At 43.4% G+C, this 24,752-nt stretch overlaps 1 protein-coding gene across 1 annotated transcript in view; it reads right to left on the minus strand.

Moving 5' to 3' along the window:
- LOX (lysyl oxidase) overlaps nt 1–24,752 on the minus strand; it is a 98,515-nt gene that overhangs the window by 59,002 nt on the left and 14,761 nt on the right. The window contains exon 3 of the mRNA XM_085632665.1: nt 21,080–21,217. Within this exon, the coding sequence (XP_085488791.1) occupies nt 21,080–21,217 (138 nt within the window). The remainder of the gene's footprint in view (nt 1–21,079; nt 21,218–24,752) is intronic.

A 24,752-nucleotide genomic window follows, 5' to 3' on the forward strand; every position in this document is an offset into this window, starting at 1 on the left:
CCAAATGCAAATTGTACCTTCAAATACTTTCTATGGCTTAATATGTTTAGGTGGACAGGGGGTTTGTAGCGGAGCATGGCACGCGTAAACATTGGCAAAATGGCATTATGTGGAGCCTGAACTCTCTTTTCCTTTGAGCTCACCTCCTCCACTTGAGGCATCGCCGGAGTATGTGTGCCAAATGGAGCTCAATGTGCAGGAAATTGAGCTCCACTGACAGGCAGTCTGCATCACCATAGTTCTAGGCTTGCTGCTTTGTCTATACATTTTAAGGAAGGTTGTGGGAGTGTTTGTAAGTGCATGTCATATCAGTTGCATATCACGCAGTGCATTGATAGTGAATATTGCATGTCTCCATTTAGCAGGGGTGCACGTCTTTGAGTTCTCCTTTACTTATAATGTTCACTTGTCTTATATTTTTATTTTCTGTCCTTTCTTTGTCTGAATTAAAGCTATATTTAACCTTGGTTTTGTGTGGGCTGTTGATTCAGCTTCGTAAATATCAGTGTCTCTCTTTGTATATTGGTAAGTGGGAGTGTAAAAAAGGGGTTCTCAAGTGAAATAGAATTTGCAGGTGTTCTGTAGTTCATGTGTCAGCACCTTGTGTGTCAATGAATTGTGTTCAATTCCTGTGATCGCTCTCTTGGATGGCCCTGGAAAGGTGAATGTATTGATAGTCGCAAGAATGAGTCTACTATTACCCATGGCAAAGATCATGCAATTGTTATGTTATGTTAACAAAAGCTTATAAAGCGCACGGTCACCAAAGGTTTCATGGTGCTAATCATGCATAGTGTCGTTGCGTAAAGACTATTTAATAGGCTTGCCCAAACAGCCATGTTTTCAGGGCCCTTCTAAAACCCAAGAGGTTGTCACAGCTCCTGGTTGTCAATGGGAGAGAATTCCAAATTTTGAAGGCAAGGTAAGAGAACCTGCAGCCTCCCTGACGTTTAAGTTTGATGGCCGGGATGGTAAGTAGGTGAAGGTGGGCTGAACGTAAATTGTGCCGAGGAACGTGCTTTATGACCATATCCCTGATAAATTTTGGGCTCTTGCAATGCAGCCCCTTGAAGGCTAGACAACCCGTCATGAACTTAGCACGTTGCGCTACGGGCAACCAGTGAAGTTTTAACAACCAGGGCCTAGCCGATTGCCATCTCGGCTGTTTGTAGATTAATCTTGCCGCCTGATTCTGAACTATTTGTTGCCGTCTCTAAGCCTGTTTGCTGAATGCATCAACCGGTTTTCATTGCTAAATAGTAAGAATTTTATGTGTATGACCAGCATTGGGACCTCATCTTTGGTGTATAAAGTGACTTGTTTTGAAACATAAATCATAATTATTGCCATCTGGGTGAATAAAAATCATTTTGTGTAGAGCATAAAGTGGTAAAGCCTTTAGAAGAAAAATATTGTTTCCGGCAAAGCACCAGTGCACCAACATTTTACATATATAGTACCAACTCTACATCTAATATTAACAGAGGAAAACTAGAGTGGTCCAGCAGAACCTATAACAAGGAAGGGAGGCAAAGGAAAGGAACAAAAATGCTTAAACAGTGTTGCATAACTTGAAAGCGCTAGTAGGGCCTTCCCATCCGCCCTGAGCATCGAACCACCTCTGCAACAGGAGCGACCAGTATCTCCCAACACCCAGCGCATCACAACAAAAACCTTTCTCACTTTCTGCGAGAATAATCCTTTCCATAGTCCAGGCTTATCACCTATATGCGTCTCAAAAAAAACGCAGTTGTTCCTTCTTGTAGGAAAACATAATAATTGCCCTAATAAATGACTTAAAACTTTGTGGGGAAGTGGATTGTGGCCTACAAACCTGTCAAGCCTGTGTCCTTCTTTATAGGTAACAGAGTTCTTTGCTTGGCCACTTTATCAAGAGTGGGAACGGGGTACAATAATTCATGGTTGTCTTCAAAGAAAAAAAAAATTGGGGGGATTGTTTCCATTAGGATCTGCTCTCTCGAGTCCAGTGGTAGCAACATCACAGTCACAGTTCCACCTGCAGAGTTCTCAGCCTGGAGCTCTACATAGAAACTTCTGAGGGTCAGAGGGGGGTCGGCTTTGCTCGTACCCCCAGCAAAGTCTGAAGCATTGTCAGAAACAAGGCTAATTAACTTGGGACAGGAGGCACTCCTACAATCTTTGCAAACTAACTCTAGTTAGGCCAAAATGCAGTTCTGAGAGAATCTTTGTCAACCGGTTCTGGGTATGCCACAAGCAGCAGACAGTTCCCAGAGAAGTGTGGGTTATGTTCCAGCAGTACCAGCAACTTCAAAGTAAAGAACATTCCTAAACCAGTTTAGGACAAATAGAGAAAAATGTAATAAGCAAAAAGACACCAACATTACCAGTGATATCAATGTTTAAATTGTATGGCAAAAACGCCTAGAAAATGTCAAGCACTATGGAAAAACGACAGCTTCCAGCAGATCCGGATCTAGGAGCAAATTTGGGCCAACAGTGATGGAATGGAGGCCGGATTCACCAACTTTTAACCACTTTGTCCCAGACAAAAGTCTTACCTTCTGATTTAGGTTTCAACTACTGGGAAAGCATCTTCTGGTCAGTCCTGCAGGCCCTAGCTCCCCAGAGGAGGCCTCTGGGTACCAGGTCTCTCTTTAGCCAGGTGTCCTGCAGGCCTGCTCCACTTTAGTCAGCTGGACCCTCTTGGAGTCAGGAGTCCTGCTTTTTGTGTCCCTGAAGCAGGTAAACATAAGGCCAACCACTTGACCACTGGAGAGCAGTTCCAGTCCCCGGATGGCAACAGGACTGAGGAGTTGTGAGTCCTTGTGTAAGTCTCCTTCATCCAGCAGGAGCCAGGCATTAAGAATCTTCTTCGAGTGGGCCGTTACTCAAATGGCTGAACACGGGACTGCCACTGCCGTTTAGTAACTCAACCCCTACATACGCATGACCTTTCCTTCATGTGATCGCACTGAGAAGTGTCCTTGCCCTACCACCTTTTGAACCTCCTGGATCACCCATTTGTAGGGTTTCACAGAGAGCGTGAGCTAAGAAAGGCATCACCGGGAGATAAGGAAGAACTCCACCATTTGTTAAGGGAGATTTTCAACCCTAGAAGGAGATTTTTCAGCTCATTTTGAAATTCTGCTAAACTGCTTCATGGCTGATTCAGACTACTGAGACTAAAGCGCCTTGACGCTTACGGGCCTTTGTTGCGTTATACAAATTTTGATCAAATCATTTCTTGATAAAGCCACTAGACCAATTTTCATTTCACATAGAGCCATGCTTGAAATTGCAGACATTCCATTGACATGAAATATATGACCACAATGCACTCAGCCTCTAGATTTCCATTGATTCAGCTGGAATTTCTTTTATTTGGGCTTTGTAGCGTTAGAAAATATAGGCAATTCAAAAAGATTTCTACATGAAGTCTGCAAGGATAAAACCTTACATAATAAAGTATGGAGTTTTTCAATTTCCTGTCTCAGGCCCAGATTTTACTTTTAGATGTTGCCTTGCTCTATATACCTGGGGGACACAGCTACAATTAGTGTCTTTGAGGTAGATTTTCTTTTGCTGGGAATATGTGCTGTATCTTGTTTTGGTAAAGTTTGATTTGCTTTCTGAGAACTTAGTTTTCTACTATAATTTCCAAAGGCAAGCACCTCTCCTCTTGTGCTTTTCATATCTACAGTCTACTTTTTTATATGCATCGTCCACTAATGTGCATATTTCGTAGATCTTAGTCAGCAATGCCGACTGGCATAAAATGCAGAATAAATGTGATTTTTAAATAAACTGTAATTGATTTATTAAACAGAATGATACACAAAATTACACTTTGATACTTTTTCATTCATTGGAGACAGGAAGGAGAAATGAATAATGTAAAAGTGGGAGCCAAGTTCTATAGAGAAACTAAAAGTGCAAAACATTACAAATTACTAAAACAGTCATAGAAATCTTTCAGAATAACATTTAAAAAAAATATTCTGCCAAAAATGAATATGGATATTTTCTACATATGTCAGAAAGTTCATACTTCTCAACTGCCGACCTCATGTTGATGAGGTGTCTAATAGGGCATAGGCTGTGGTAGGTTAGTGTATGTATTGTGTTTCATAGGTAAGTGGAACACAGATAGAATTTTGCGCCTCTGTGGTATTATATATCACTGAAAAACAAGCAAAGTTTAAAGTGAAGGTATGATTGGCTTGGTTATAACGCCTTAACATATGATCAAAACCTCAGAAATTCACCTAAAACCACATTTAAAGTGCAGTTTGGTTCTGAATTAAAGTAAAAAAACACCATACAAACCATATCATGGTGGCCTCAGTATGTCCCTCCTCTAGCCACTCTTCAGAGGTCAGTAAAAAATCTGGGAATCAAAATTGACAGTGCTCTGTACCTGCAACCCCAAATTCAGCTCTGGTGGGTACCTGCTTTGGGTTACTACGCACCTTGAAAATATTTCAACCGCTCCTTTCTGTTGTAAATAGGAAAACAGTAATCCAGACTCGATTATGGAAACGTTTTGTATTTTGGTCTGCCTGAATATATTTGAGCTGGTTGCAAATTGCTCAGAATACGGCGGCCAGATTAGTTCTCAATCTCGCCCTTGAAGCCCATTTGTGCCCACATTTATATTCACTCCACTGGCTTACCATGACAAAGAGGATTCGCTTCCAGACACTGGTCCTGGCACATAAAACTCTGCACGGAAATGGTGCAGTATACCTTAGGAGGAGGCTTTCTACTTACGCCCCTCCTAGAACACTATGGTCAACCTTTGGCCACCTAGCCACCATCCCAAAAATCCACTGGATCAGAATTGGCGGAAGATCATTTCCGTATCTCGGTGCTAAAGCCTGGAACCAACTTCCGACGGCACTTCGTGCCACCCCAGATCTTTCAATTATCAGGAAGAAGCTGAAAACCTGGCTGTTTAGCAAGTGAGGTAATTGTCCAGCTTTTAGCGTGCAGATAACCTTCTCCAGCCCCGGGACAGTCCTCGGAGTAGGTGTGTGCTCTACAAATAACATTTCATTCTTTCATAACTCGCACACCAAGTGCAATGCTAGGCCTCTGAAGGCCCAGGCTCAGCCTACTATGACTATGCAAACTGTGCTCATAATGACCCCTTCAATTCTTGACTCTCAGTGGTAGCAAAAGCGATCCTTGGTGGTAGTAAGTGCATTACTGCACCCACACGGGCCAAAAACGTTATGTAGAAGAATGTCTACAGACTTCATAGCAATTTGGAAAATCAACCTTTTTGCAAAGCAAATGTCTCCAGAAGTTCTTAACAGATTTACAGCAAACCATAAACAAAGGGAACTTCAGAATAAAGACCTATCTGCATGTCCAATTTGGTGCAATTCCGAATAGCAGGTATCTGAGGTAATGCACAGTTATTTTATGGGACCTAAAAGGGAGAATCCTTGTTTTGAATCACCCATAATAGCTTTGTTTCCCTGTTACCTGTATGCAAAACATTTGAAATGAAGATCCCAAATTGCACAGATAAAGTTGTTGCCACATTTTGTTCAGATTCGTCAAAGACATCACAAATATTAACCCCTTCGATGCTAGGCCTCCTCAACCCTGCTAAGCCTTCTTTTGTCTTAGCTATTATGGGTAGTTCAAACTTAGGCCCCTGTAACTTTTTGTTCACATAAGGTATCCACACCAGATTTGCGTCCTTTTCTTCCAACATCCTGAGGATTCTCCAGGTACCCAAGGTCAGTGGATTCCCTTAGAGGTGACCGAGAAATTGGCCAAAATACAGCTAAATTTTGTTTTTAGGGCAACAGGGTAAAAAATGCTGCAGAATAAATTGCCTGTTTTTCCCCTGGAAATGGTATCAATGAAGGGTTTGTGGTGCTAAAATTAAGATCTTTCCAGCTTTCAGGACCAGGCAGACCTTTGTCAGAAAACCAACATTTTCTACACGGTTTTGGACATAACCTATTTTTTCTATTTTTGTGCTTTCAACCTCCTTCCAGTTAGTGGTAGAAATGGGTCTGAAACCAATAATGGATCCAAGAGAGCTATACATTTCTGAAAATAAGACAAAATTTAGAATTCAACAAGAGGTAGTTTGTGTAGATCCTTCAAGGTTTTCATATAGGAAGTAACAGTTGAAATAAACAAATATTGAAATTGAGTAGAAAAAAACAGCCTTTTGTGGCTACGTTCTAACCTGTAACTTCTAAGTATGGCAGATTTTTTAAAGCAATATACTGCTACATCTGCTGGACTCTTCTGGTTATGGGGATATATAGGACTTGGAGGTTCACCAAGAACCTGAGGTACCCAGAGGCAATAACTGAGCTGGACCTTGCAATGATTTTTCATTGTGTGCCGGGTATACAGCAATTCATTTGGTAAAATATAAAGAGTGAAAAATAGGTATCAAGAAAACCTATATATTTCCAAAATAGGAACAACATATGCAGTTTAGAAGCATTGGTTATTTGGGTATCTCCGAATATGTGGGTTACCCATACTAGCATGTGAATTAGAGGGCTTTTTTCAAAATGACGTCTTTGTTACACACTGTCTTACATTTGGATGGCAGAAATGCATAGAAAGTCAATTGATAATAACACTTGTTCTACTATTCTGTTTTTCCCTAAGTCTCCTGATAAAAATGGTGCCTCACTTGTGTGGGTAGGCTTAGTGCCCGCAACAGGAAACGGACCAAAATGCAATGAGGACACATCACATTTTTCAAGTGAAAACTAACCCTGTTTTTGTAATGTGCCTAGCTGTGGATTTTGGACCCTTTGTTTAGCCGGCACAATTAAACTTAGCAAACCTGTACATTTTTAAAAACTAGATACCTAGTTGAATCTTGTATGGGGTGACTTGTGTGACTCTAACCAGGTTCTGTTACCCAGAACACTTTGCCAACCTCAAACTTTGTCAAAAAAACATATTTTCCTCACATTTCTGTGATGGAAAGTTCTGGAATCTGTGAGGAGCCACAAACGTCCTCCCACCCAGCATTCCCCCAAGTCTCCCAATAAAAATGGTACCTCACTTGCATGGGAAGGCCTAGTGCCCACAACATGAAATGGCCCAAAACGCAACGTGAACACATCACATTTTTCCAGTGAAAACTGATCCTTTCTTTGCAATGTGCCTAGCTGTGGATTTTGAACCCTTGCTCAGCCGGCACCTACGGAAACCTAGCAACCCAGTACATTTTTTAAAACTAGACACCCAGAGGAATCCAAGATGGGGTGACTTGTTGGACTCTCACCAGGTTCTGTCACCCAGAATCCCTTGCAAACCTCAAACTTTGTAAAAACAAAAACACATTTCCCTCACATTTCTGTGATGGAAAGTTCAGGAAGCTGTGGGGAGCCACAAACTTTCAACCACTCAGAATTCCCCCAAGTCTCCTGAAAAAAATGGTACCTCACTTGTGTGGGTAGGCCTAGTGCATGCAATAGGAAATGGCCCAAAACGCAACATAGACACATAACATTTTCCCAGTGAAAACTGCCTCTTTTTTAGCAATGTGCCTAGCTGTGGATTTTGGAACATAGCTTAGCCAGCACCTAAGGAAACCTAGCAAACCTGTAAAAAATGTTAAACTAGACACCCAGGGGAATCCAGGACGGAGTGACTTGGGTGGCTCTCACCAGGTTCTGTTGCCCAGAACCCTTTGCAAACCTTAAACTTTATAAAAAACACATTTTCCTCACATTTCTGTTATGGAAAGTTCTGGAATCTCTGGAGAGCCACAAACGTCCCCCCACCCAGGAGTCCCCCAAGTCTCCCAATAAAAATGGTACCTCACTTGTGTGGGTAGTCCTAGTGCCCGCAACAGGAAATCACCCAAAACATACTGTGGAGGCTTAAAAATTATCAATCACAAAAAGACTGGTTTTGCGAGGGAGTCACCTGTGTTTTTGGTCCTGGACTTGGTGGCCATCTAAGGAAACCTACCAAACCCAGACATTTTTGAAAACTAGGCACCCAGAGGAGCCGAGGGAGGTGTGACCTGTGTGGATACCCCAAAATGTCTTACCCAGAGTCCCCTGTAAACCTCACATTTAGCTATGTAACTAAAATAAAAATCACATTTTCCTCACATTTTTGTGTGGCAATACTGTGGGATCACCAGGCTATCACAAATTTCCTACCACTCAGTGTCCCCTTGAGTCTCCCGATAAAAATGCTACCTCATTATTTGGGTGGGCCAAGTGCCCGCCACAAGGAAAGGCCCAAAACTTACTGTGGAGGCATCAATATTTTCTTTCACAGAACCGCCTGGTTTTGCAAGGGGGGTCACCTGCGTTTTTGGTTCCAAGGTTGTCGGAAATCTACCAAACCCAGACATTTCTAAAAACTAGACACCGAGGGGAGTCCAGGGAGATGTGGCTTGCGTGGCTCCCCCCAAATTTTCTTTTGGACAGAACGGTTCCATCCTCAGCACATGAACACCGTGGCTCAGGATGGAACAGGTTCCGTCCTGAGCATGCAAGGGGTTAATAAAACAAGAAGCAGTTCTGGCTTCAATGTGTCAGCACATGTAAACAGAGGCAGTTACAAATGTGTTTTACATGTGCGGCATGCTCAAATGCTGGGGCATATTCTCAAGGACTTATCGATGAGTTAGCGGCACTTTATCGCAGCCAAAGTGGCGAGAAATGTATCGCCCCATTCACAAGCTGGTGCTAACAGCCCACATCACCAGTTATCCTGCGATAGCAGCCGCAGGAAACATCCCCACGGATGACACCGGCAACTAACGCTAATGAGATGCAGAGTAGGCGTTCCCGTGCAAAAAGCCACGACAACACCACTTCGCAACATTCTCAACGACCAGCCAGATCGGCGATAAGATCACAAAACATGCGATAAGGCGCGTTAGCAGTAGGGATTTAACACCAGCTCTTACCTGGTGTTAAGTCGGACAACAACCTGCACCAGAAAAGGGAGCCCAGCCCAGAGCCACACCTGAAGAACAACAGATGCCATGGAGCTACTAATCATGCAGCTTGGAGCCCCATGAGGGCCACAACACCCACCGCCACCACACCTAGGCCTGCCACCCCCCCAGACCTCCTCCCCGGACTACCACAGAGGCAGTGCCGACAAAGACAGCGGACCTTCCAAAACTGCACCAGCCTCACAGACTGAACACCAGAGGATGTCATTGCCCACTACAGGTTCAAAAGGACAACCATCCTACGCATCCTGACCATCATTACCCACAGGCTGATGGTACCAATACGGCGGACAACCAACATCCCTCCACAGACAAAGCTGCTGGCTGTGCTGCACCTGTTGGCCTCTGGGACCTTCCAATCAACAACTGCCAGAGTCGGAGGAGTCTCACAGCCAGCCCTATCCAAGTTCCTCACACCTGTCTTGGATGCCATCATCAGCCTGGTACCCCAGCACCTTCACTTCTCACACACTGCGCAGGAACAGCTGGAGACCAAGCAAGGCTTCCACGCCATAGCTGGATACCCACACGTGTTGGGGGCAATCGACTGCACACATGTACTCCTCGTGCCCCCTGCAGCCACCCCACACAATTACTGCATCAGGAAGCACACGCATACCATCAATGTGCAGGCAACAGTGGACCACCTGGGACTCTTCACAAATGTCGTCACCAACTACCCAGGCAGTGTGCATGATTCCTTCATCTTCCGACAGTCCATCATCAACCAGCGCTTTGAGGCTGGCACCTATGGGACTGCATTGCTCGTTGGTAAGTACCAAATGAACACACCACACACCTCAACTCCACAATCATGCAACTCACAACTGTGGGAATGCACATGTCACAAACTCACATACAACATGCAAAACAACATGCCCACCTACCAGACACGGCAGCACAACTTACTGTGGTAACCTGGGCTAGCCTTGTACAAAAGCCACCAACGGAATGGCACCTCAGCCACACAATAACAGAATGTGGGGGGACGTGGGAACCAGGCATGTGCGGAGGAGGCAAGTGACACATGAATGAGAATGTACACAATGCCAAGTGTGGCGTGGATGTGCTGGACAAACTGCAGTATGCAGACCACAGACATGCCCATGTCGACATACACTGCTGGTGTTTGGGGTGTAGAGAAGAGTGGACGCAACCATGTTACCCCAGGCAGTGGGGAAGATCGCTGAAATGTAGCTTGTTACGTCCCCCTGTAAGCGTGAGCGGAGTGGGCTGGCCCGGCATACGCCAAGCGAGCGTAGGGGTGTGAATAAAAAGGCCGTTGCTCTGGGCATGGGTCTCTTCCGGAATGGCCAACGTGTCTGCCAGGGCAGCGCCTCTCACCCCGCCACAAGGCTGATGCCTTGAGCGGCGGTGCATGCGATCATGTGCGCCTGCTGCATCCCAGTCTTGGCCGTCCCTGCGCAACCAGGCCACACCGCTTACCTGCCGACACCAGCGTGTGTCCAACAGGGCCCATCGTGCCTGTGCAAGCTCCAATCCCGAGGCCTGCAACCTTGGCATCCTCCTCAAACCATCACGGCCTCTGCAACACAGGCACCCAGCACCCCTTTCTCGTTGATGTAATGCACCGGCCTCCACTGTGGTCAAGTAGGTCACACATTTGGAACTGAGGCTTGATTATGCAATGGCAGAGTACACACTTTATGGCTGAGTTTATATCACTGTACTCCCTTCAATGTGGTACCACCAACTCTGTGCATAGCATTCGAACAACACCTGTCTGTGGTCTCTTGTTGACTACTGCCTTCGGCCTACACTGCGGTCCAGCAGGCCTCACACTAATCCAATCCAGTCTCGACCAGGCAGGACACAGTATCGTCGCAGGCTGCACACAAGCTCAGCTCTGGTGCTTCTACCTCCGTCAACCACAAATCATCACCACATGCCTTTCCAACGTAGTGTGTGAGAGTTCCAGGAGGAGCTGGCTGAACAGCGGTTGGCCCTTGCTGACCGCTGCCTCCGGCCAACACTGCGGTTGAGTAGGTCACACATTTGGAACTGAGCCATGATTTATTTATGTTTATATCATTGTACAGGCCTCATCGCAGACTGTATCCCCTTCCAGCTCTGGTGCCACTAACTCTGTGCCCCGAAATTCATGGACACTCTCTGGTTGAACTGTGGTTACCTCTGAGTGTGTGGCCTGGGGGTTACTTCATCATCATGTAGCTGATACTGACGTGGTGTTAATAACAAGTCTGTACAATTAATCTCCTCCATACTGCCTGTTTCTGCTTGGTTCTGCTTCTGCATCATGCCCTGGAAGAACACCTTCCACTGTCCCCCGAAACACTCCGTGACAATCTCCTTGGACATTGACGAGGACCCGCTCAGCTCTCGTGGCCCTACCTCAGTGCACCGCAAGTCACCATCCCGTGGCGGAGTGCCTCTACCGGCTGCAGTGCATCCGGGGCCCCTAACTCTGTGCAGCTCAAGTCATGGACCCTTTCTAAATTAATATTGGATGGCCTCTGGCTCGATGGCCTGGAGGTCATCAACACCATGTGTCTGTGGCCCTGTGCTGACCGGTGCATCCGGCCTTAACTGCGGTCCACCAGGGTTCACACTTCAAATCTAGTCCTGACCTGCATGGACGACGCATCATCGCAGGATGCACACGCCACCACTGCCAGGACCACCTCCAACCAAAAACTGCCAGAGTCGAAAGTGTCTTACAGCCAGACTATCAGAGTTGCTCACACCTGTCGTGGATGCCATCATCAGCTTGATAGCCTGCTCAGCTCTTGGATGCCACTAACTCAGTGCACCACAACTCACGGATCCTTTCTGATTGACTTTTGTGCTGTGGACAGCTCACGTAACAATGTCACCTCAGGCAGTGGGTAAGACCTGGTACGATGATGAGGAAGATGAGGCAGGTGTAACACACCCCACTGCAGCTGCAGCAGGAATATCCCCAAGGGACACAATCCTAGACAATTTCTTCACATGAGCACGCTCAGCTCTGGTGCCCCGACCTCAGTGCACTGCAACTCATGGACCCTTCTGATTGCATATTGGGTGACCTCTGTACTTGCTCGGGCTACCACCATGATGCTTCGCAGATGTTTGTGTTATGTTGGTGTTTTCTGTTTCCGCTTTAATAGTGCTCACCGTTCAAGTTGTTGCCAGCACCATCCACTCCATGACGGCTGGCTCACACTCACCCCACACCCATCCAGCACAGGCGTCACTGGACATGTGACCCTGGCAATAAAAGGGGCCGGGCACACATGCCCGTAGCCAGTTCCACAAACTATCTAAGTGTGACCGTGTGGTCATTATGTATGCATGAGGGCCACCGGGGCTCTGGGCATGGTTAAGTTTTGGCTTTGCCAAGGCAGTAACCAATGTGTGTGTCTCTGTTGTAGTGTCAGCGCCACCCGTCACACAATGGACAATGTTGCAATGTACATGCCCCTGGAGTGTGTGTTCGGCCAAAGGGGTAATGAGGGAGCGCAAGCCCGCTCGGGGTCCGGGATCATACATGCCAACTGTTGTGTGTGTCGCTATTACCGCAGCACAAGCAAAAGGTCTACCCTCAATCGCAACGCGAGTTCAGACAGCCATGAACTCGGCATCTGTGTCTGCCCCATCCTTACCATAGGCCTACACACCCGTGGTCGCCCACCTTCAACGCACAACATCACAGTGTCGTTTTCAGGCTTGTGGACATGCGCAGACAGGCATGACAATGGTGTACTGTGGGAGTGCAAGTGATGCAACCTCGCTGCGCACAATAGTAAATGGGCTCGGGGGGAGGGAGGAGCAGCAGTGAGGCTACGTAATACACATTGATGCTGCTCATTTGCTACAAGCAGTACATGTCAAACAGGAATCACTAAGTCACACATTTCACACACCAATGAACCAGTGAGCCTGCCATCACATCATGCAGAACCAACTATTGACTCATGTCTCTCTGCACTGTCACAGGTGACCAAGGATGTGCAATCTGCTCTTGGATGATGACACCCCTACGAGCCCCGAACACACAGGCCCAGAGGCGGTACAATGTGGCCCACAAACGCACCAGGGGCATCATGACCTGCTCCTTAACGCATGTGGTCCACACTCAGCCACCTCAGTGTCATGGCGTGCCCGATGTCAGGATGATTGGCGTGCAACCATGCTAATCGTCATGTAAAGTCACTTGCATTGTCAGTGTGGCTCTCAAATACGCATCTTTGCTGGGTTTCGCACGTGTGCATGTGTTGGTGTTGAGATTGGTGATGTGTGGGGTGGGACCCCTTTGGGGACATGGGGTACGGATGCCTACTTGGTGTTTGTATGTGTGCTGCAGTGTGCCACGGGGAGCAGGGACATAATCAGGAGTCATTGTGGTGGTGCAGTGTGCTCTACTGAATTGTGCATGTGTGCCATTGTGCACTTCTCCCCTCGTCCCCCCAGTCCCTGGTCGGTACCCACCCTGTTGATGTTGTGTCAGGTCATGTTGAGCAGTGTCCAGATCCCCAACTCCTGGCACCGTATCCGGAGTGATGACTGGGGCCAAAATGTTCTCAATGTCATCCAGGTCCTGGTGTGCCGCTGGACCCCCACCTCCAATGAGCGTTGCTGCTTTCATGTTGGCATCGAGTTTCTTCTTGGTTTTGCCCTTCACATCATTCCAGCGCCTCTTGACCTCTTCCATTGTCCTCCTCAACACTGCAACTGCATTCACATGGTCCAAGACTGTCTGCCATATTTGCGTCTTTGTTGCCAATGACACGTTGGAGGTGCCGAACAGTTGTTGGTAGTGTTCTATCACCTCTGTGACGATGATCCTGTTTTCCTGCGGACTGAACCACGTCTTCCTCTTCCTCTTCTCTTTGGCCTTCCCCGACCCAAAGGTTCCTTGCTGGTCGTCTGTGGGGCTTGTGGGGTACGCGTTGTCCTCTGCTCTCGGTCCGGTTGCATCCATGTTGCTACACAGTTTACTTTTTTTGCATTTTTTTCTTTCTGCTTTTATGGTACATTTTCCCGCATGACCCGTGGGTATTGCAGGCCTGTCGCTGGTCATCGCAGATTTTTGTATCACGATTGGCCACATCGCATCTTTTTTCGCGTTCGTGTTTCGTGTTTTTTCGGCTTCGCGTTGGTTTTAACGCGGTCATTTGACGTGTTATCGTGAGACTATCGCATGGTGCCGCCGGCTTGAGAATACTACGTTAACACAGCATTGTTTTCCCGTGATAGACTGCGATATGCAAAGTTGCGTTAAGCTAATTTGGCGATGATTATCACACGTTCTTGAGAATATCCCCCGCTGTTTCCTATATTAAAACCCAATACATTTGCTTTCCAAATCTTAGAAGAAATAGTAGAAAAAAGGATTGCTTTCTGGATGCATAGCAGATAAAGCAATGGTTTTGGCAAACAGTGTGGTGATGGAGTCTAGTGATTACTGAGTGTACTTTTCATATGTAAAATAGTGTTTTATACATTCCAACTGAAACACTTCTTGAAAAGTGGAATGAGACTGCAAATAGCCAATAGCATAAAATGAGAGGGTAATACTCCTCTGACTTTCTCCGAAGCCCAGTCTGATATATTTGAGACAATTGATAACATTATGTCATGTAGAGAGCTGCTCTTTCAAGCCAGACCTAATAGACCACTTCTTGTGAACAAACAAACCCAACCATAACTGCAGTTATTTGCTTTTGTGCATCTATTTAGTTTGTACATTGCACCAATATATAAAATATGAAATATAAAATTGTAAACTTAGCTCCATGAAGATTTCTTACATACAACCAAATATCAATTAATATTTTGTGTTTGCTCGAACTGTATGTTAGTTTTAATAATGAACATATCAAATGGTGATAAATTCAAGAAAAACTGATCTTTTTACTAATTTCTGTTTTGCATTTTAATTTTTTGCTAGTACTTTATATAGGTTTATGTTATTACTAAACCAGATGTTTATCTTTACTTTGTCTACAACATTCTCTATGCAAAGCAGAGGGCTGTAAACCTCTGTTCTGAAATATTTTTTTATTGTACCCTGGATCCTTTAAACTTGAGGTGTAGAAAAAGACTCAAAGACACTTTAAAACAATTGAAAATAAGCATTGACAAAGCCAATAGGTCTTGCCTCTGGGAATGGTTTGACTTTGCTCAGTGTTTTTTAGGGATACTCCACAGCATGGCTAGAGAGTAGGAAACAAATTTAGGATGTGGACAGCCACATTATTTTTTTAGGCGTGCACACCATGAATGTGCACTTACAAAACCACACATAGACACGAGAAGAGGAAGGAAAGCTAATTAATAAAAAGCATGTATATGAGGTGACAATAAAGCCAACCAATGGTAAGTAGTTGGCAGGCTCTCACCTCACTGTAAGCTGACAAGAGGTCTTTTCGCGAATAGACAGCTTACGCTATCCGGTAGGCTAGGCCTATGAAGAGACTTAAAGATAATGCTCTGAGGTACGTTGATACGTGTTCTTTAATGCATAACCAAAGATACACAATTCAGTGTTTATTCTTATTGAAGCATTAGAATACCCATTTTTTTCAACAACGTTATTCATTTTTAACTACGAATACATTTTGATGTGTTTGCTTTAACAACATTTTTCGACCAGGAGCCCTGGGGCTTTGTATTATAATCACTACCTTCATTGAAAACTAGATCCTCTAATGTTTAAATAAGGATTTAGACTGAATTGTGTTTTCTTGGCTGTATATTAAGGGTAATGTATTGATTTTTTGACTCATGCACAAGAGAAGCGGTTCCAGCCCTTGGCTAAAGGACTAATAGCATGCCCAGAATAATGAGAATATACGGAAGCCATCTAAATACGTCGCAGGGTGCAAGTGCAAGGATTTCCAAAGAACGTTTGGGTTCCTCATATTGAGCTTGATTTCAGAAAATGTGTGCGTTTCATGTGCCACCAGACTACCTGCTGTATTAAATTCCATCTGCCGCCGTAAACATCGCGATTCGTTGCACCAGGATCTCAAAATGTGTACATGCAGATAGATTGTTTTGCACAAACTATTGTGTTGCGCATTTCAGTTACAGGTTTGCCTTGGCCTGCATACAGTGCTTAATTTCTAATAATATAAGTGATCTCGGCACGAGGCCACTGCAGTTTGCACCATGCATTGCCCCTGCTTCCAATGATAGTAACAACGCAACTACTAGCCATCACACATAAGTGTGACAATTCAGACTATTCCAGGTACCCAAAGAATGACTTGGGTTGCAGGTAGGAGACATGTTTAATATATAATAAATTAAAAATTAACTATTGTTATGCTCATCTCTAAATTGGACAGACAACGCCACCTTGTGGCAGACTGTCACAAGCGCTGGTGTTGATAATTGAGTGCCTGTGCCGAGCCCTGGAAACCACTGGCTCAAATTAATCATTGCCTGCGTAATTCAAACATGCGATGTCTCAAAAGAGAGAAATTATTTCATTCAAAAGAAATGTATTTCACATATGTATCTGCTATTTATTTTGCTATTACAATCAAATTGTGACATGGTAGACGTTGAAAGTGTCACATCAAAGAAAATTACATAAAAAAGTATGTTTGTATCAATAGGAGGCGTGGAAATAATATTTATGTATTAGTTTTGTAAAGCGTAAGAAGGGTGAAAGATTACAAATGTGAAAGCTGTTGATGCGTGTTAGCATGTTCATGCCAGTTCTGGCCACTTTAGGGTTGGACTGACATTACGTAGCCAATTCCCTTGGGTGTGTTATATTCACTCTGCAAGGTATGATCACAAGCTACTGGAAATGCAGAATACAAGGACATTTTGGATATTCATCTCGTTTATCAAATTTTAGTTTTGGTGGTGAATGGGGCATTCCGTGTTTTCTAATATTAAAGGTGGTATAGTGGTTTTAATGAAAATGCATAATTGTATTAATACGTTGCAATTAACATAATGGATTTGAGACATTTCGCTAACAAGCTGTGTTTATTTTCAACACTGACAAAAAAGGCCTCAGTTCCAAAATGCTTATTGCAGTCAGCAGCCAACTTTCCTTTTCATTCAGTCATCACTCCGTCCTTTCCATTTCCCATGCACACAATTGTTATCTTATAAATACTGCTTTGAAACATGTTGTCAATCTCTCAGACATGATGCTTTGTTCTCAAGCTTCATTCTTGTGGTGTGCTAGCAAAATGTATGTTTTCTCAAGGCCTCACCTCTTGGGGCCACATTCTGTTTCTCCTGAGAACCTAACTTTTAGTGTAACAGAATTTGTACTAATCATAAGGTGTCATGGTTGCAATGGGAATGGAAACTGTGCTGTAAAGCTCTGCGGGGCAGTGCATTTACAGACCAAAATATACATTCTTATTGTATTTTACTGTAGAAAATGAGCTTTACCCACAGGATGCTGGGTTCACTTTCCTCTGATCTTTAGCGGGCAACTCTCTGCTAGACTAATCTCTGATTTATAATCTATTTATTAATCTGCATCATACTCTAGTATGCTATTCCTTGATTTATATTTCATTCGGAGCTGGAGCTTTATGCTTTATATGCCAAATGATTAATTGACTGATTCATTGCCACTCATTTTGTTTGCTTTTTGTAATGTCTTAAAACTTTTAATAAACCTTCATGGTTTTAATTTTAATTCTTGTCAGCCTTATTCTGAAGACTTAGGTGCTTGTATATGTTGACCACATACAGTTGTGGCGCCCCAAAATCCACAACTGATTAACACTGTAGCATCCACCCCAGCTCTGGAGCACGCAATTGACTATGCCACACAAGGAGCTCTATAATACACGTCTTTCTTCTTCCGCCTGCAACTGTTAACTGAAGGCACTGCATCATAGACTATATTTACCACACCAGACACACCCAAATACCTCCCAACTGATTACGTAACTTTGTAAGGAGTCCGCATAAGACCGAAAGGGTCCTACTGCACATGATCACAGGACAATACATCTCCCTCTTTGTTAAATAAACATACGTACATCATATATACATTAGAGTTCCTCAATGAGTCGTCAAGTTGCTCCTACCAATCTTTCAGAATGAGTGATACGAGGTGAAGGAGTTGCACTGTCATCATGCATCATAGATGTAGACTCAGATGCTTGACTTGGGCACTCAGGTGGACTTGTCTCACTTGTAAGGTCTGGAGCAGACGAACATTGAGGCAGATGCTTGAAATTTGACATGTCTCTCGTAATGGACTTTCCTGAATGTTGAGCGGTCACCATATGTCCTTTACATGTCACAACTCTCAATGGTTCAGCATCAAACGAAGTGTCAGTCTTGCATTTCCATTTTTGTTTGACTAGGACCCGGTCTCCATCTTTGACAACCGTGTCTTCAGCCCAACGGTGTTATCTGCATACACTTTCATCTTACGTTTGCAAGAAGTGTCCGTGATATGAATCTCATCAGTGTCTATTACTTGGCTTGTGGTCCATTGTAGTATCTTTGTTTCAATGGCTCTCCTAAACAGCAGGTGGCAGGGCTTTCATGTTTAGTAGAATAGGGAGTTGACCAATAGGCATGAAGGGCTGAACATAAAACTGACTTGAGATCTAGTCCTTCGAGTGCAGCAGGCTGAACCACTTTCTTTAGGGTGCCCATAAATCATTCAACAACACCATTCGCCTGTGGTCATAGAGGTGTGCTCTTCAGATACTTAACGTTCAAACGACTAAGAAAAGTTCTTAAATTCCTGCTATCGAAGGGCGGATCATTGTCAGATTTGAGGATGGAGGCACACCCCACAATGCAAATATATCATTGAGCCTCTCAATTACTTTGTCATGGGTGGACGATGATAGATCTTCCACTAAGGGAAAACGTGAGTACTCAACAGTAACTACCATGAGATGATGTCCATTGTATAAGGGTCTAAAGAAATCAACTCAAATTTTCTTCCACTGTTGTTTAGGAAGGTCAGACATTTAGTAGATGCTGGGCTGTCTTGGGAGATTGGCAGTTACACAGTTGACATGCTTTTAGTTCCTTCTCGACTTGTTCGTCAAGGCGAGGAAACCACACTCGGTCTCTGAGGGCTCTCTTGGTGGCTACAATGCTACAATGTCCTTCATGTGCCAGTTCAATTACTTGTTGTCTCAAGCTCTAAGGTATGACAATCCTCGAACCTCTTAGTATAACACCTTATTGAGTGACAGAAAGTTCTTCCTGTTCATTTTTGAATTTTTGATATTTAACTTCATCTCTAAGAGGTCGAGTGTGCTTTCTCCATGATTACGTTGCATAAATATATTTGTGTGTGAGGATGTCTCTGTCTGTGTTGGTAGCAGCAATGATCTGCAATAATGGATAGAGCGTCAGGGGTGCTAGACTTTACTAATAAATTGATGTATGCTTCAGCCACTTTGGACACTGCACTCTGACGCTGTAACAGCACTCGTGAGAAGTAGTCTGCGGGGTTTGGATCCTTTCCTGGTTTATGCACAATAGTGTAATCATACTCTTGCAATCTCAACCCCCGCCTCTCGATGCAAGGGCACAACTTGGCTTTCAGATTTCTGGTGGTCAGTGACAAGGATTAAATGCTTTCCGTACAGAAACACATGAAAATGTTCATAGGCCCAAACTATAGACAGGCTCTCTTTTTCTGGCTGAGAATAGGCACGTTCAGTCTGAGATATACTTATGCTAGCATAGGCCACAATGTGTCTCTGAGCATTTAGATGTCCATTGTGTTGAGCAAGGATCGCACCCAACCCCACCGGGCTTGCATCTACAACAATCTCAGTATGTAACTTTGGATCAAAGTAAAACATTTCAGATGCATTTTCAATTGCGTGTTTGACTTTCTTGGAAGGTCAACCACATTCAGAGAACCGTTGAAAGGGAACATTCTTTTTTGTCAGCTCACTTAGTGGGGCACTCCACTTTGTGTTTCTGCTTACTTTTCATGATCAACACTGATTCATTCTGGGTTGCTCCAGCTTCCATATCAGCAGTCTGTCGATCTGCATGCGCCTCGGCCCTCGCAGCCATGAGTACCTTTCCTAGACTGAGTGTCTCTATCAGCACGCATCATCTGAAGGAATCAGAGAGACAACCAGCGATGACTCTAAGACGCATGGCTTCTTCAACATTGAATTCACTGAACTTGCAATGCTTGATGAGGGTATCCAATCTTTTGACAAACTCATCCATCGTTTCACCAGCTTGCCTAGTTTGAAATGTATCTTTCATAGTTGACATTCAGCATTGGAGTGAACTTGTCTTCCAACGTTTCCTTGATTTTACTGTACAATATTTCATCCGCTTGGGATATTTTCTTTATCACTTCTTTCACTCCATCACCTGCATGGTTATTTAAGTATTTGATGATCTTTTTATCATTCACTTCTTCCAGAGCATCTATGAAGTAATTGAACGTTTCGATCTTTGCAGTCCATTTGGTGCCAATATTCTGATTTTGAGCGGTGTGGAATGGTGATGATGGTTACAGGAACATGGCTGCACCATATTTGGTGCTCATTCCAGCAGCAATTGAAATATTTCAGAATTCCGAAGGCCTTTTGGTGTATTGGATGCCACTTGGCATGCATTGGCGGCTCAACAGGGCTTACACCAATCGTAGCCTGCTTCTTGGGCCGCACGTGGCACGCACGAGCAGTTTGCTGGACTTCAGCAAACTCTCAGGGAGAGCCGTCTTGTTTCTTCGGGGCACGTATCCCCTACTCATTTCCAGTTGTAGCATCGACCCCAGCTCTGGAGCAGACCAATGCCAACACCACACACAAAGCTCTGTAATACATGTCTTAATTCTTCGCACTGCGTCATAGACTTTATTGACAACACCCAGACACACCCAAATACCTTCCAAATTATTACATACCTATGTAAGGAGTCCGTCTAGTACCACAAGGGTCCTACTGCACATGATCACACGACACTACAAACACCTCTCCCAGTTCATCAATCAGTAGCGCTTGATTTTAGATGGAGTAAAAGTACCACATCAAGGGTTACTGCCTATCAAATACACAAGTGATTGTTCACAGCTGGAAAGAAAAAACACTTGGTTTAGCAAACTAAATGCTGCAACACATGTTCACTGAAGATTTCCTACATAGATATCATGCAAACCTCTTTACTTACTGGTGACAGCTATGCCACTCCCATGAATATCGTGGTTTGCTTGGTAAAAAGTCTGCCGTGCCTTGATTCTTCACTCGTTGAGGGAATCTGAGGAGCATTCTGTGATCATAGTCGCGAACATCTGACCTGTAGGCAGTACTGTGGGAATATACAAGTGGAAAAAGCAATATTACAAAATGATTTAGTACTTATTGGTTGTTGTAAGCAGATGTGGAGCCACAATATGGAAGAAATAATTGAGAAGATGTCATTCCTACTGCAGGCCAATGTGCTTAATAGGAAATATGGTGTGGTCCTCAGGACACATGCACAAAATCTGAATATTTAAGGGTTTAATAATGCACACCTCTGTCTTTGTTTTTGTTACATAGTTCAAGTTAATTTTCTGTAAAGGAAGGGATTTGTTGAGTTGGTGGATAAGATAGATACATCATACTTGAGATGAGTGAAAATGTTTAAGTCAGTGCTTCATAAAAATGTATTTTACAATTTACCTAAAAAAGTATTGAGGGGCAGTTATGCATAAGGATTAACCAGTGGTTCAGTTTGGACCTTCTAAGTGATGCTAAGATAGCTCAGTGTGTTGAATGCCCATTGCAGAAAATTGTGCATCCTAGACTAAAATTCCACCAGGTTCGCCATATCCTTGAGAATCCTATCAAATAAATGACTTTATTTAGTTTGGGAGTTTGGGGAATCACAAGGCCTATTGTTAAAGCACCTAAAACAATGGTGGCCTTTTTTAGGGTTTGGCTTATGGGGTACACTGTCATTTTGTGTTGGATATACCTTATGCCCTTTACAAGTGCCACAGGCTATAAATTACTTGTAATATGGTAGATGGGACATTCGCAAAGTTTGTGACAGAGTATCCTGTCTGCAAAACTCTTAATAGGGCCCTAAGTTGTTGGTGTGTGCAGTAAACTCTTGCCTTTACAATTATTAACTGAATTATGTTTTTCTTAGTCGTCGGAGGTGGTTAGTTGAGTTTCGTGAGGTAGGGTTTTAGAGTCATTGCTCTTTGGCTTTCTTATACATGGCTTAGACAAGATGAGATGTCACTCAATCATTCTCAAGTACAGCCCCCTTTCTTGGAACTCTGTCCCTTTAGACCGTAGACACCAACAAAAGACATTCTTCAATCGAAGAACAAAATACAAATACTTATCTGATCAGATGGTATCTAGATCTGCAACCTCTCTTCTCATTTTAGTTCCTCTCTCACTTCTAACAATTTCTTTCGCAGCTCTCAGAACATTCAGGGGGAGAATATTACTGGGGGGGAAACCGCTTGAGAGAGTGGCTACCTTTGAATATCTGGGTGTCACCCTATCAGAGAAAATAGTATGGAAAGATCACATCTCAAAACGGAACCTCCAGCAGAGACAGACCATTGGGGTGCTGATTCAGGAACACAGAACCTCCCAAACAAGGCCAATAGCTACCCGCTTGCAGATTTATGAGCAAAAGGTAGTGCGCTCTGCCCTTTCTGGGGCAGAACTCTGGGGATATGAAAATACCGAAAATTTGCTTATTACTGAAAACATTTTTTAAGATCTTTATGTTTACTCCCCCAGAGCACACCGCTTCATCCTTTGTGACTTGATATGGGTAGACGCACAATTGTGGACAAAACTAGGTGGCGTCCTTTACTATTCTGGTTGCCTCTCAGGCAAACTACTGAGCTTTCCCATTATATGGCAGCGCTTGAAAAGGTTTACAAACTTGATCGCTTTAAAAAGATTAGGTTGTTTAAGGAAGTCATATCACTATTATTAGCGACAGGCCTGGGAAGTACTTGGGATGGTAGAGACGCAAGTCAATTGCCTAGCAAAGAATTGGTTAAATCTCAGTACTGGAGTTGGGTAGCACAATCCTTTGTTGCACAATCATCAGTGGGTCGCCTTTCAATTGAATTCATAGAATTCAAAATACAAAGCACTCTTGAGGCCTATCTGAATCTTATTACCATCCCGCAGGATAGAAAACTGTACATTCAGTTTCGATTAGGCTGTCTTTCCGTGAATTCCTACACAGCTACTTGGCGCCAGCTCTCGTACACTACCCAACATTGTCCAGGCTGAGCTGCAAAGGCTGAAACATTTGGCAACATTTTCTTTGCTTTTCCACTTTTTAACTATCCAAGACTTCAGTGGCTATCCCCAGTTTGCAGGTCATTAGGAACCTGTTGCCATCAGTAAGCACTCTACATCCTTAAATCAGACTGTAGGCCTTTTGTAGCATGTGGTGTTGCAAGGTTTTAGAGTAAAATGTGGATAATCCGAAGGTTTGCGTGCATGACACGATAATCTGCTTTCTGTAATTGCTCTAAAAGAGTTATACTATGCTTATAATACCTATGTATTGCTACTATTTGCAAATTGACCAAATCTGTTTATCTTTTGATCCCTTTCTCAAATATGTGACACATGTTTTTATAATATTAATGAATTTTATTCTTTTACAACATGTTTTATTCCATCAGTGGTGTTTAATATCCTTTTAGCATATATGTATTGATTAATGATGGTTTATTTAATGTGTAATGATGGATTAATGTATTGCAAGCATTCGCACTTTAATGGTCGTAATGACTGAATAAAGTTTAATGAATGAATGAATGCTTTCGCAGCTCTTTCTTCCCTCCTTCCTTGTGCTGTTGTGTCCAGTTCCTGGTGGCACCTTTATTAGAGCCCTTTGTGAAGCCTCTGACAACTGTTTTCATTTCCACCCTCCCTATTCTGCTTTAGGCTCTATCCTACATTGTGTCTTTTTTCGCATTCTACATCTTACAAAAGTCTGATTAAAATTTCATGACTACATGCATTTGATGTAGCACAGCTTAGCTTCCCTTTCTCAAATATGTGCATGTTGGTTCATAAAGACCTATTGACGCACAGTTTAAATAAAAATTAGACGTGCTGATATGCCACCAGTCAGGAAAATGTGTGTGAAATGCTAATAGGCACCACAATAAATATCAAAGTACACTGTCAGACTACTGGTTGCAAAGTAGAATGTGAATTATCTTCCCTATTTCATATGGGGCATGGAAGGTTAAACTAGAGAATGGAATTCTCATTGCCTGAAGTTCAAATAAATACACATCCACAGTACAATGATACATTTTTGATGCCAAGAAGGCAAAGGCTATACAAGTATTAGAAAAAAAGTATGAAGATGTCTTCTAATGTAATGGCTGGAATATTGAATTTTACTGTTTTATTGTTCCTAGTGAATTTCCACTATATGTTTTTTTTCACTTTAGCAGGTGCCCTGTGTATATGCATGTTCCAGATGCTTAACAATGTCATACCAACTAAGAGAATGAAGATTGTAATTTCTAAAACAGATGACACACTTGAAGGCTTGTAGGCTTTTGGGGATTTCAAATAAACGTTGCATCTCTTCCTTTAACACATCAATCCCAACTAAATAAGTATTTGCTCATTATCACATAATTAATTTAATTATACATATTCAGTCATTTGCAATAGTGTCATACCTCTTTCTGTGCATGATACTTTGATGCTTAAAATATTATCTAAAACAATATCTAATATTGTACCCTGATGGAAAATTGCCAATACAAATATTTAGCAGAGACATGATTATTCACAAACTAAAGTAAGGAAGTGAGGCTGATAGTACAGAAGTTCAGACTGTGCAAAAG

This window comes from Triturus cristatus, chromosome 2_1, assembly GCF_964204655.1.
Source record: "Triturus cristatus chromosome 2_1, aTriCri1.1, whole genome shotgun sequence".
NCBI lineage: Eukaryota > Metazoa > Chordata > Amphibia > Caudata > Salamandridae > Triturus > Triturus cristatus.